The 13,292-nt window shown below is 43.9% G+C and overlaps 1 protein-coding gene across 1 annotated transcript; it reads left to right on the forward strand.

Annotated features, from left to right (window-relative positions):
* Nucleotides 1–11,120: 11,120 nt before the first annotated feature.
* Nucleotides 11,121–13,057, forward strand: LOC123383173 (histone H1.4-like). Its single transcript, XM_045050003.1, has one exon. It carries the CDS (start codon nucleotides 11,506–11,508, stop codon nucleotides 11,761–11,763), a length of 258 nt encoding a protein of 85 aa, XP_044905938.1. The 5' UTR covers nucleotides 11,121–11,505; the 3' UTR covers nucleotides 11,764–13,057.
* Nucleotides 13,058–13,292: the final 235 nt, after the last annotated feature.

Raw genomic sequence — 13,292 nt, forward strand, 5'->3', positions numbered from 1 at the left:
TTTCTTTCTCTCCATGAACAATGAGCTCTGTTGAGCTCAAGACACAGCATGGGAAGAATCTGCATGAGCAAGCTTCCCATAAGCATCAGGAGACACCTGACACTGGATCCCATAGCCAGCCCTAGTTTATTACTCCCAACCACCTGCTGAAGCCACCAGAGCCGCATTGCCCATGATGGAGTGTTTCAGGATGGCTACAGAAGAAGTGGGCTTCCTCTACTCCTCTAGAATCTTAATGCAGACTGTTGCACAGAGCTTCCATTAAGAGGATGGTTCACATTTTTCTTCCTGGGTTTGCCAAACACCCACCATAAGTCACTGATGCCAGCTTCACAATTCAATCCAATAGATTCTTAGGGAGCTCTACTTTGTCAAAGACCAAGATTCTGAGGTGCTCAGGGGCATTCAAAAGCACATATGTACCCATGTTCTTGAATCTTCAATTTTCACAATACAGCAGAGTAATGATCAATGCCTTGACCTTGAACATGGAACCTGTCATTTTCAACCCTAAGTACATTCCTCAGTTCATGTTTTCACGAGCTCCCTGCAATTGTGCTTCCCTGTAATGCCATATGGGAGGCTTTTTTTCCCCCCACAAAGTGGGACTACTAGTGCTACATAAGCTGATATAACCTTAGGCTTTTGTTGAGTTCTCCTAGGACAGGTACCATGGGTTTGAACAGAACTATGATTCTTGAGGACCAGGGAAATCTATGGTGATTTCCGATAGATGATTCACCTTTACATCAGGCTTTTGGGATGTTTTGACAAATGGTATCTGGCAATAAGTTTCCCTTGGAAAAACAACTCTTTTAACTGTATGAAATCAACATCTAGTACATGAATACATTCTGCAGTGAAGTTCTAGCCCATAGAGCTCCTTCAGAACCATAGGAAGGTCTCATGAAAGCAAAATTCCAATGTCCTGTGGGTAGAGTGTTCAGGACCCCTCCTCATAACCTATACAGATGACATGAAGGTGACCTCTTGGGTTCCTATCGATCATCTTGATACTGTGGGTATTCTCAATTATAAGCTGTTCTGAATGGGAATCATACATACTCAAACATGTACAAAGCTATCTCTAATCCATATTTGACCCATGCCTGACTTTTATAACATTTGCATGAATGAGAGTCCATGTCAGAGAACCTGACCAATGTCAAATCAAATCCCAGAAACACATTCTAAACAACATAGCCACAGTTCAGATCTCAGGCTGGAAACCATGCTCCAGCTTAAGAACTGGGAACCCAAAATGTCTTCCCCCTGTCTAGTTCAGGACCAGAAATTATCTTTGTAGGAATTCTAGAAAGGCATCTCTTCTGTGAGGACTGAATTGAACATGCTGACCATCTGGTGAATGAGTTAGAAAAACTCTGAACTTGGGGTGAGGAAGTATCAGGAAATCTCAACTCCTGCTGATATTTGACAAGATATGTGACCAAATCCCACAATCATGTGCTGGCTCTGCTGTAATAGAGGCCATGAAGGAAGACTGTCACACAGCTCCAGGAAGCACCACTTCAGTCTCGAATCTATGCTGAGTGTGACTGGAGTTAAAATCCAGCTCTGTGTCCTACTAGTGTGGCTTAGAGAAAGTCACTTGGGTTATCTGGAGTCATAGCCTCACTTGTTCAATGTGGATAGTAACACTGTTTCTTGCATGCCTGATAGATGAGAAGTGGTCACATGTGAAGATGCTTTTGGTACTTCATACTATATTCACTTGGTTCACCTCTGATTTCATCTGTCAAATCCATGCTGACTGTGACCAATACCAAGTGTGGGTCATGAACCTTCTTGGTGTCTGCCTCAGGGCCTTTCCTTCATTGTAGGGTCTACTGGGCCTGCAAGAAGACACATCCTGGGTGTGTTTGAGGATTAATGACCCCTTAGAATCCCTAAAACAGTGCTATACAGAAGACTTCAGGGAAGTGCCAAGACAGACTTCCTGAAATAAAATTCTGGAAGTCCTTCTGTATCTCTCCCAAGTGGCCACAGCAGAACTTGGCCCCTATTGCCAATGGCAATGGCATTGGTGCCACAAACTTGTGTTTGTCTTTCTTCCACATTGTTCCTGTTTCTTGAGACTCCTTCCGAAGTCAACCACTGTACTAGATCACTCATCCTGGGTCCTGCTTTCGTGAGGACCTTAATTAAAAATACCTGACTTCTGGAGTTAGCTCTAACATGAAAATATCTTGTAACCCATCACACCATTCCTTACAACAAGAAAAAACTGGTCAGACTGAACATCCATTCTCTGCAAATTTCCTGACGTGTTTTGGACCCATCAGATTTCAGGGTGATGGGTGTCCTTCAGAGACCAGCAAATCCAGATCAGGAGCCAAGATATGCTCACCCAAAGCAGAAGTTGCTAGGGCCATAAGCTGGTAGGAAGACCTAAATGGCAGTCTGGATGAATTTCTGGGTACCAACTGTGGACTAGCATGAGAGAAGAAATTTCTAGGGGCCATACTTTGGTGGGTTTTGCTTCTAGGTTCTCGGGGAAGATCTAAGAAAGTTTCCTCTCTTGGCTCTGGAAGGCGATGGGGAAGAATTTTCACTATGAAATGAGCCCAGGGCATTCTCTTAACAAAGGACCCCTCTCCAAAGGGTGTTGGACCTCTCTAAAGAGCCTGCTCCAGAGTCCTGGGGCAAAGGACCTTCCTCTCACTCTTGGCTCCTTCCAACTATCCTGTCTCCCTTTAGGATAAAAAGAAACCTTCTGTGGAGGTCACCGCCTCATCAAGTGACTGAAATTTAATTGGAATACTGTAGAACATCCCCCATAAGCAGGGTTCTGGTATAATGACTAAAGCCAGAGTTACTAATGTTGCTATGAGTGCTAGAAGCTTAAAATTCCTCCAGTGTCCTTATGGTCCCTGATGACTCTCTATGAAGAATGAGTGCCAAAGTCCAACACTAAACATAGTCCAAACCCTAGCCAGGTTAACCTAAACTCTCAAACTACAGATAAACTTCCTCTGGTCCTATTACCTGATAGAACATATCTGGCTTTTCACTATAATAACCAAAATAAAAGTGAGGCCAAAAATAGTCTGAAAAGACCAAACCCACATCAGATTTAGACTCGGGACAGACATGTTACGACTGTAGAAGAACTTATAATAACTAGGATTAATAAAGTAAGGGCTTTGTTATGGGCTGAATGGTTGGGATCAGGGCTTTAACATAGTCTTAAAGAGGTACAAAACAGCTGTATTCAGACAGGGCTTCAAAGGAAGAAATTAAGGTTCCATGGTCTCGTAGAGATGGGGCCCTGATCCAATAGGATTGGCTTTCTTAGACTTGCTCTTACTGTCATACGAGGACACGATGAAGGATCTCTACCTGGTCTGCAGACAGCCACATTCTTGCTAAGGGCCACAGCAGTGGGTGCCTTGTTTTTGGACTCCACAGCCTCCAGAACTGTGAGAAAACTTGTTTAACTGACCCATTCTATGATGTCTTGTTATGGCAGCCTGAGAAGACTGGCATATCAAAATGTAATGTCTTTATAAATGGCCTAAATATACCAATTAAAACTATATTTAAAACATTTCTTGTAGACCACCTATAGTTGATCTTTTTTTTTTTTTTTAACCCATTGAATTTCTGACAGGCTTAAAACTCAAGGGATGGGGCACCTGGGGGGCTTAGTTTGTTAAGCATCTGACTCTTGATTTCACCTCAGGTCATGATCTCATGGTTGGCAGATTTGAGTCCCACACTGAGCTGTGCTGTGACAGTGTGGAGCCTGCTTGGGATTCTCTGCCCATCCCCCACTTTGTCTCTAATACTTTCGAAAAATATATAAAGAGATGGACAAAGACCTACCATGTTAACACCAATCAAGAGAAAGTGGGAATTAGGGGTGCCTGGTTAGCTCAGTTAAGCATCAAACTTTGGCTCAGGACATGATTTCCTGGTTTGTGGGTTTGAGCCCTATCATGAACTCTGTGCTGATAGCGTAGAGCCTGCTTGAGATTCTGTCCCTCCCTGACTCCTGTTTTCTCTTTCTCAAAATAAAGTGGGAATAGCTTTGTTCTCCTTAGTGTGAAATTCGCTTGGTCAAACTATGCAACGTCCAATCTTTATCCAATAATAAAGAGGCCAATTCTTCAAGAAGCTCTAACAAGCTTATGGGGAGCCTGGGTGGCTCAGCTTGTTAAGCATACAGCTCTTGAATCTCTGCTCATATCTTGATCTCAGGGTCATGGGTTTCAGCCCCATGTTGGGCTCTGCACTGTGCATGGATCTTAACTAGAAATCAATAGACGTGTAGAAGTATCAATTTGGAGATACTGAAATTTTCTAAGTAACACCTGGCTCAAAGACGTCTCAGTATTTAAATACTGTATTTTTAACCAAACATTCTACTTATCAAAACTTGTGGAATGAGGTGAAAACCCTGTTGGGGGTTGGAACATATAGCATTAAAGGAACAGAAAAAATAAAGGTCTAAAGTCAATAATCTGAACTTCTATGTTAGTAAATCAGAGGAATAAGAACAAAAAGCTAAAAAATGGTCTTAAAATCAGCAAAAATCATGAACAAAACTAGGAAAACTATAACTTGAAACCAAAAGATTCCTAGAAGTTCAGAAAAGCAACAAATCTCTATCCAGGCTAGTGAAAGAGACACAAATTACCAATATCAAATGAAAGAGGGGTCATCACTTGATCCCATGGACACTAAAAGAATAATACTATTTATGATGCTAGGCTCACGATTTTGATTTAGATGAACTTGACCAAATTCACTGAAAGATAGAAACTACCAAAACATAGACAAGGAATAGATGAAATAAAACAAACTAAAAGTTAAAAAATACCAGACCCAGATGACTTTAAATTCTATCAAGTGTTTAAAGGTAAAAGGGACAAGAATTCATGAGTGAATTCCAGAAATCAGAAGCAGAGGTAACCTTTAACTTACGCTATAATTCTAGAATTACTGGACACATGATATCAGGTAATGGACTACAGTTCTCCCTTAATATGATTTTCCTCACACACATAGATACAAAACCTCTCAGTAAAATGAGTGAATTGAACCCAACAATGCATAATCACAAAAACTGTAAACAAAATATACTTCAGTGGGTGAATAAAAAACAAATTGTATCAAATACCTTAGAGTAGGGGCGCCTGGGCGGCTCAGTCAGTTAAGCGTCCGACTTCGGCTCAGGTCATGATCTCGTGGTCTGTGGGTTTGAGCCCCGCATCGGGCTCTGTGCTGACAGCTCAGAGCCCGGAACCTGTTTCGGATTCTGTGTCCCCCTCTTTCTCTGACCCTCCCCATGCTCTCTTTCTGTCTCAAGAATAAATAAATGTTAAAAAAATAAAAAAAAAAAACAAATACCTTAGAGTATTTTATTATTAAAAAGCATCAAGCCACAAGAAAGACCTGGAGGTATCTTCAATGCATAACACTACGTGAAAGAAGCCAGTCTGAAAAAGATATATGCTGGCGAGGTGGGCATTGACTAGGGGGTATTGAAGGGTAGTGAGCCTCTTCTGTAGGATAAGACCTCAAGCATTTGTGAAACCCCAAAGAATTTTGAGGCACAATGACTAAACCTACACAACTTAGTGTTGAGTCTGGGAGATCCCAGGATTGAACACCTAATGTGACAAGAATGGAAATGTACTAATGTGTGAAACAACTTCACTTAAAGGGGCAGGGGAATAAAAACCAAACTAAGCAATTGAAAATGAGTGGAGGGGTACCTGGGTGGCTCAGTCGGTTAAGCGGCCGACTTCGGCTCAGGTCATGATTTCGCGGTTTGTGAGTTCGAGCCCCGCATCGGGCTCTGTGCTGATAGCTCAGAGCCTGGAGCCTGCTTCGGATTCTGTGTCTCCCTCTCTCTGACCCTCCCCTGTTCATGCTCTGTCTCTCTCTCTGTCTCAAAAATAAACATTAAAAAAGTTGATTGTAGGACTAAAGGCAGAAGGAAATGCACATAAGCACTGTACTCTAGTTGATAGAATTGTTTCCCATGAGACACCCAGGGTAACAATTCTGAAGTCATGGCATGTGTGTGCTGAAACTGAACGATCATGTAAACAGATGGCAATTGGAGGCCAGATTTCTCACTAATGTAGGCTACAGATAGGCAAGGGGAGGAGCCTAGAATGATCCATGGAGGAAGGATTAGACTTGGATGGGCTCATGTTTCTCTTATGGGCTCATTTTCCTCTTAACATATGCAGATGGTAAGACCTGTCTATAGATGTATATGACATACATGTGAGTATATGTATAGATGTCTACATGAGTGTGTATACATATGCATGTCTTCCTGCTCTGTCAGCTGGAAGGGCCTAGAAGCAAGGACACTCGGAAGTGAAGATCTGGGTGCTGGGGTGCTTCTGGCCTAATATTCCCCAGTAAGAGGGCCCAGGGCTTCTTGGAAAAATAGCTGACTCCAGGACAATACACAAGATGAACCTGGAGCATTTTACAAGTTATAAAGTAAGAAAGTGCTCAATGTAAACAAGCAAAAAACAAATCCCACAATGACAGGAACATATTAAAAGGACACAGCCAACTTAAGAGACCTCAATGGCCAAAAGTAGAAGAATTTGAGGGGGGAAAGTAGCAACTGGCATTATATACTTTGGGCTATAAGCTGAGTCCATATGGATGCAAGGAAAAAAACTGAACACAAACTAGTTGGAGTGGCAGGCCAGCTTCTCACGCCAAAGAATAAGTGATCTGTTTAGGTATCCACCATTAAGGAAGTAGACCATAACCTCTGCTCAATTTAGGGTTGCAACTTTCTTAGCAAAGAGAACCGTATGAAAGCATGATTTTTACAGTGGGAAACCTGACAAATCCTTTCTCTAGCCAGGTGATAGAGGTTAACGTCACTAGGGTCAAGTCATATTGACCACAGGTACCCTTGATAAACTAGGGGAATGTCACTCTTGAACTTCTTCCCCGAATCTAACACACCAGTCTAATAATGAAGACAATATCAGAAATCCTAACAAAGGAACATTCTACCAAATGACTCAACCATCAATCCTCAAGACTGGCAAAGTCACAGAAAAACAGGGAAAACCTGAGAACTTGTGAGCTGAGAGGAGCCTAGGGAGCCATGACTGCGTAATGTAATGTGGCATCTTGAATGGGATCCTGGAAGAGAAGAAAAAGGTTGTTATCCAGATACCCTCTTTTCACTAAAGGATGAACTTTAGATAATAACCTGTCTATTCACTAATTGTGGTAAGCACTCTGCCGATAGAAGATGTTAAGGGAAGATAGATGCAGGATACATGGGAACTCTCTGTACCTTCTCTGCAATAATTCTTTAAATATGAAACTGCTTAAAAATTAAAGGTGATCTTTATTTTTTAAAGGTCTTTTAAAGCTTGCCTTAAGTGTAGCAGAGCTGACCTGAGTCTGTCATTTGATTTCCTCAAGGCATATAAAAGAAAAAACCCTGGCAGGGTATATGCTATATAGTTGCCTCATCCCATGCTTTAGCTTTCTCTGAAGTGCAGTTACAGCTTTTCTTGAAATAATTTTGGTCTGATGGGGCCACTTTTCCCAGAACGGAAAGTGCCTGTGTGTTTATACCCTCCCCCAACCCTGTACCAGTTGGCCTTAGTGTACCCAGTTGACTAATGGGTACAGGAATAGAGCCTGAGGTGCAAGTCTGAGAAGTGACACTCCAGAGTTCCTCTGTGTGATCAACAGATGTGACCCTCCATGGGACTAAAACTGGTAACTAAAGGGTCAATAGGACTAAACTACAGTGCAACTTCTTACCCAGATCTTTTATCTTTTGCCTCTAAATTTCTCTGACCCTCCTCCTTTGCCTTCGGAATTTCCCTGACCCTCTTCCCTCAGGAAAGCACACTGGAGCCTCGCTCTCCCCTCTAGATCTCCTCATTTGGCTGCCTCTCGAATAAACCCTTTTCAAAGCTGCTCTGGGCTTTGCTGCATGTGAGGCAGATGAACTTGGGTCTAACTACAGGATCTTAGCTGAAATTTCATCCTTGTTTGGATTCTTCCCCTTTCCTGGTCTATATCCTCCACTCATTATCAATTTATCTTGCATGCTTAATGAACTACTTTTACACATGCCTTCATCACAGGAAACCTGATAGAAGGTACTGGAAGCACATTGAAAGGGTAGATCTCATGAGCCAGATCAATCATTGTCCAGGTGGTCAACAGACCCATCAGTGGTGGTAAATGGAGTGTGGGAAGCTTCTGCTATGGTGGCACTACAATTAAAGCTCTTCCCTGTGGGGAATTGGGGGTGAGCTAGAAGTGGAATGGTTTCTCTGCTTGTTCATTAGTCCTGCATTTAGAAGATACAGGGAGAAGTAGTTACAAGGACTGTAGGGCAAAATAGAGACCTAAGAAAAAAAACAAGGGCTCAAGTCAGCCAACAGTGAATTTAAGGTATAATGTGAAAAGTCAAAACTTCATGCCCTCCTCTAAAGAGAGCCTCATTTCTTGTAACCAAGCTGCAGATGAGCCACAGGATATAATTATAAGAATAACCATTTAAGAGAAGGCTGTATTCTCAGCCTGGAAAAGTTAACTATGTTAAAGCCAAGGCTCTGCTAGAGAAGGAACGGCATCCTGACACAGGACAGTTGTGATCCACCCACGAGATCCCCATCACATGATATTATTCACAACCTGGATCTCCTGAACTCTGGACCCGCAAAACTCACCTTTGCTCTGGAAGACCTCAGCCCCCCTCCATTTATTGATGGTCTATGCAGAAGTTCAACTGAGGCAGATACTTGTGAGCACAAGATCTGCCCTGCGAGCTATCTACCCTATCTCTGCTCCTGGACTTGAGACCAATAACTAGGGTCAAATCTCATGACCCAATTAGGGGTAATGGTAACAATGTTCACAGATTCATCAAAGCAGCTGCAACAACTGGCCCAAAGGTATTACTGGTAACTGGGAAATTAAATCTAGGAATAGATCTGGGTGCTGCTGGATCAGAAAAAGGTGAAAAAGTAAGGAAGAATGAATGTTGACCTAGAACATTCTCCCATGGCTTGGGATTCGATGCCTAGGTGAGGGCCCTTGGGGACAACCTTACCACCATTGGGAGAGGTTCTGTAAGTGATGGTGGGGAAAAGTCTCAGGTGGAATGAGGTGGAGATGCTAGAACTGTCTTGGTCTCAAGTGGTCAAGGGCTCAGGCAAGAAGGTGCACTAGAACAGAACTGTGTGAGATTAGTAACCTCATCAACTGATCGGTTCCTAGAGGGGCCCAGAAGATGCTGTTTTCAATTAAACCTGCTGGAGGAAGGCATTGACTTTGTTGAAACTCAGTGGTAGTGGCCATCTTGAGATGGAGGGGGACATTAGGAAGTGCTGTTACAGATCTGTGTCTCCTAGTGTCAGTGGGTTGGTGGGCTATAGAGTAGCAGAGGACATGGGACGGGCCACAGCCAGCTATCAAAGCTCAGGCTTATATGATCGTTACATTAGGTGGTGAGATCACAGGGATAACCAAAAGTCTTACCCCCCGGAATCCCATACCCCATAAGGACAAGATGAACAGGCAGCCAACAAAGGAACTATGTATATGTATGTGAAAATACGTAAGTGTGTATATACACACACACAAAGGGAGGATGAGCCAAAGGCTAATGGAAAGTCTTCACCACTCTTGCAATTTTCAGAACTGAGCCAGTTCAGTCTGAGGACTTATCAAAATAGAAGAAAGCTCACCTTGAGAATGGACCTAGCAATGTCATAACACCTGGAGTGATCCAAATAACACTGGAAACAACTGTAGTAGTGATTCTTTCCTTTAAGGATCCTTTGGTTATTTCCTTAAAGGACTGGGCGGGGAAAGAGCACCTGCATATAGGGATTTTGGATATAAATGTGAACTAACTTGATTCACTGCGGGGTCGGGGGGGGAGACTTTGGGACCCCTGAGTAGTATGAACAAGTGACAAATGGGGTTCTGAACCAGCTCTGACCAACAATAGAACTGAAATGGTCCACTGCCCCATCTGCTAGTCACTTTTCCAGTTCCTAAATGTACAATCAGGGTGGACATAGTTGGTAACTGACCAAATTCTCACTAGTTCTTTGACCAGTGGGATAGAAGCTATTATAGTAGGAAAGGCCCAATGGAATGCATATAATGGATGCATCTCAGCCAGGATGGTCCAGATAATGTCTGTTGCAGAATGGAAGAGATGAGTGCCACTCTCAAAGACGTAAGGATCATCGTAGCCCCAGAATGATCCCTTCAGAAGCCAGGTGAATTACCACATATGGTGTGCTTTCTCAAAGCCAACACCTCAGGCTGCTGCTGGGCTTGCTCGGACTCCAACCCAGACAGTTGAAGGTGCCTGGAAGTTCCCATCTCACTAAGTGACCATAGCCAGTGGCTGATAGGGGCTGGAGGTTGAAAGTCTCCTCACTTTGAGGAGGATGTCCCATCCTCTTGGCCTATTTTGTTTCAGCCACTGCGTGGCTTTCAGCTCCATGCACACAGAACCCAAAAGTACATTGCCCCAGCTGCACACAGCATCTGCACTTTGAGTATGGGGGATTTTCTGTTCTCAGAATCCAGTCCATTGCTATGTATTGGCCTCTTCCCTCTCCCACCCTGAGGAAGGTCCTTGTTCCATTTCAGAGATGATGAAACTGAGCAAGTCACTTGTCTTTTCTACACTTCAAAGACCTCTGCTGGGTAGCCTTGGGTAAATCACCTTGACTTGTGCCCTTAGTCTTTCTGCCAATAAAACTGAAGGGGATTTGAATAGAAGAGCCATAAGGTATCTGTCTCCTATACGTGTTGTGACCTTCCAGCTTTTTTTCTTCTCAGAGTTAACAGGGTCCTTTCTAATCTGTATTTTAATGGCTACCCCGGAAAGTGTCCCCCACCCCACACTCCCATCTCTGCCTAGTCTTGATGACACATGTATTTGTATAAGAGTGAGGTGAAAGGCAATAGATGGGAGAAAGTGTGTTAAATACAAAATACCATTGGGGCGCCTGGGTGGCTCAGTCAGTTAAGTGTCCGACTTCAGCTCAGGTCACGATCTCACAGTCCGTGAGTTCGAGTCCCGCGTCGGGCTCTGGGCTGATGGCTCAGAGCCTGGAGTCTGCTTCCGATTCTGTGTCTCCCTCTCTCTCTGCCCCTCCCCCGTTCATGCTCGGTCTCTCTGTCTCAAAAATAAATAAAAAAATTAAAAAACACAAAAACAAAATACCATCACTGTGGGAAATCATAGCTATGTCCTGGGTTAGATTATAAGGACTGCATTGCAAAGCAGACCACTGCTTTCTGGCTTTGCTGAAAACAGTGGACTGGTATCTAGCTAATGTATATCTAGGGGCCAAGTCCCAGCTAGTCTCTGTGCCCTGCTGCACCTGCCACTCTGACCCCTGCTGAGAAGATGCTCATGAAAAGGCCCACAAGTCTGCAGGTGTCACCAAGTGCAAGGCTGTCACTGCCTCCAGGGAGTGCAGTGATGTGTCCCTAGCTATGCTCAAGAAGGTGTTGGCGGCCACCGGCATTGACCCGGAGAAAAACAGCATCAAGCTGGGCCTCAAGAGGCTGGTGAGCAAGGGCACCCTGATTCAGACCAAGGGCACTGGTGCCTTGGGTTCATTCAAGCTCAACAAGGTGGCCTCAGGGAAAGCCAAGCCTAAAGCCAAGATGGCAGGCGTGGCCAACCCCAAGAAGGCCATGGGGGCAAGTACCCCCAAGAAGAGTGCCAAGAAGACCCCAAAGAAAGCGTAGAAGCCTTTAGCAACTGCAGGAACCAAGAAGGCCAAGAATCCCAAAAAAATGAAAGCAGCCAAGGCCAGGAAGGCACCCAAGAGGCCAGTGAAGACCAGAAAGCAGTATCTGTTCTGCAATGCGTCCCCTATAGTCTCCTAACTCAGGACCTAGATATTGGATTTCCCACAAATCACTAACTCCCCTCATGTGTGCACGCAGATGCGCGCGCACACACACAACAGCAGTAACAAGGAATCTAGCCACTGCCACATGGCTTCAAACAAAACCTCTATTTTTGGATTTACCACCACCTTCCCCGGGTCCATTAAGGGGTGGAGTACGTTAAAATCCTGACAAGCTTGCTGATGTATCCTGAATCTTCAGGTTTAAGAACTATTTTTAGGACTGCAATATAAAACCCAGCACTGAGAAACCTAGGAGAACCAATCATGACACCCCAGAGGTGAACTGGGGGAGGGAAGGAGGCCGCTAACATCCTTCAGTCCTCCTGCCTGAGCTGAAGTTTTTCAGCAGACAGACTATTTATAAAATCTACCCTGTATGCTTCCAGAAACCATCAGAAGCAGCCTCTTCTTTATTTTCAGCATGTGCCGGGAACTAGTCTGAGTCAGGGTCACACTGGAGTTCAGTTGAAGGTCACTGAGTGAAGCTCCTCTGGTCCCAGCCATCTCAGGTAGCTGGACTGTATTGTTCCAGGCTTCCTGTCTGCTTCTGAGCTGTCCTCCAACTTTTGGTGCTGAATCTTTGCTAACATGCCCATATGTGAATCCAGATGCAAGTCCTTTCCTTGCACTCAAATGCAGCACCGCATTTTGCCACCCACTGAGTACAATATCATACCATATTTCCCCATTACCTTGAAAACCTAAAATACTTAGGAATTCCAGAATGCTTAGGAATGTCACTGTATTTTCAGGGTTCATTATTGTCCATTCAATTGTGTATTGCTCTACAGTGTGCAAATTTTACATGCAATTATTTTAGTTGAGGTCCAGAATCTTGAAGTGGATAATCCATTAATGTATCTCTTCACATGCCAACATACGAACAGTGTGGTGATAGGTACAATAGTGCACGAAGGATCAAGTTGGGATTTAGAGTTTGCATTGTGGTTATTTTGCAGGAATTGTGGGCTGGCAGGAGGTGGGGAAGGAAACAGGTGGAACAGGAGAACATGAGCTGCAAGTTCCTCATCTGTAAGAGGAGATTGGAAGAAAAACTGGCGTCCCTGGATTAAAAATTTAATGTTTTTATTTATTTTGAAAGGGAGAGCATGAGCTGCGGGAGGAGCAGAGAGAGAGAGAGAGAGAGAGAGAGAGAGAGAGAGAGAGAGAAAATCCGAAGTGGGCTCCAGGCTCTGAGCTGTCAGCACAGAGCCTGATGTGGGGCTCGAACCCACGAACTGTGAGATCATGACCTGAGCTGAAGTTAGAAGCTTAACCGACTGAGCCACCCAGGTGCCCCTCCCTGGATTTTTGTATGGACCAAGGAAAGAACTCATTAATCAGATTTGACTTTGTAAAATT

This window comes from Felis catus, chromosome F2 (genome assembly GCF_018350175.1).
Source record: "Felis catus isolate Fca126 chromosome F2, F.catus_Fca126_mat1.0, whole genome shotgun sequence".
Lineage (NCBI taxonomy): Eukaryota > Metazoa > Chordata > Mammalia > Carnivora > Felidae > Felis > Felis catus.

Coding starts and splice junctions, on each gene's coding strand:
- LOC123383173 (XM_045050003.1), top strand. CDS start 11,506: ATGCTCAAGAAGGTGTTGGCGGCCACCGGCATTGACCCGGAGAAAAAC.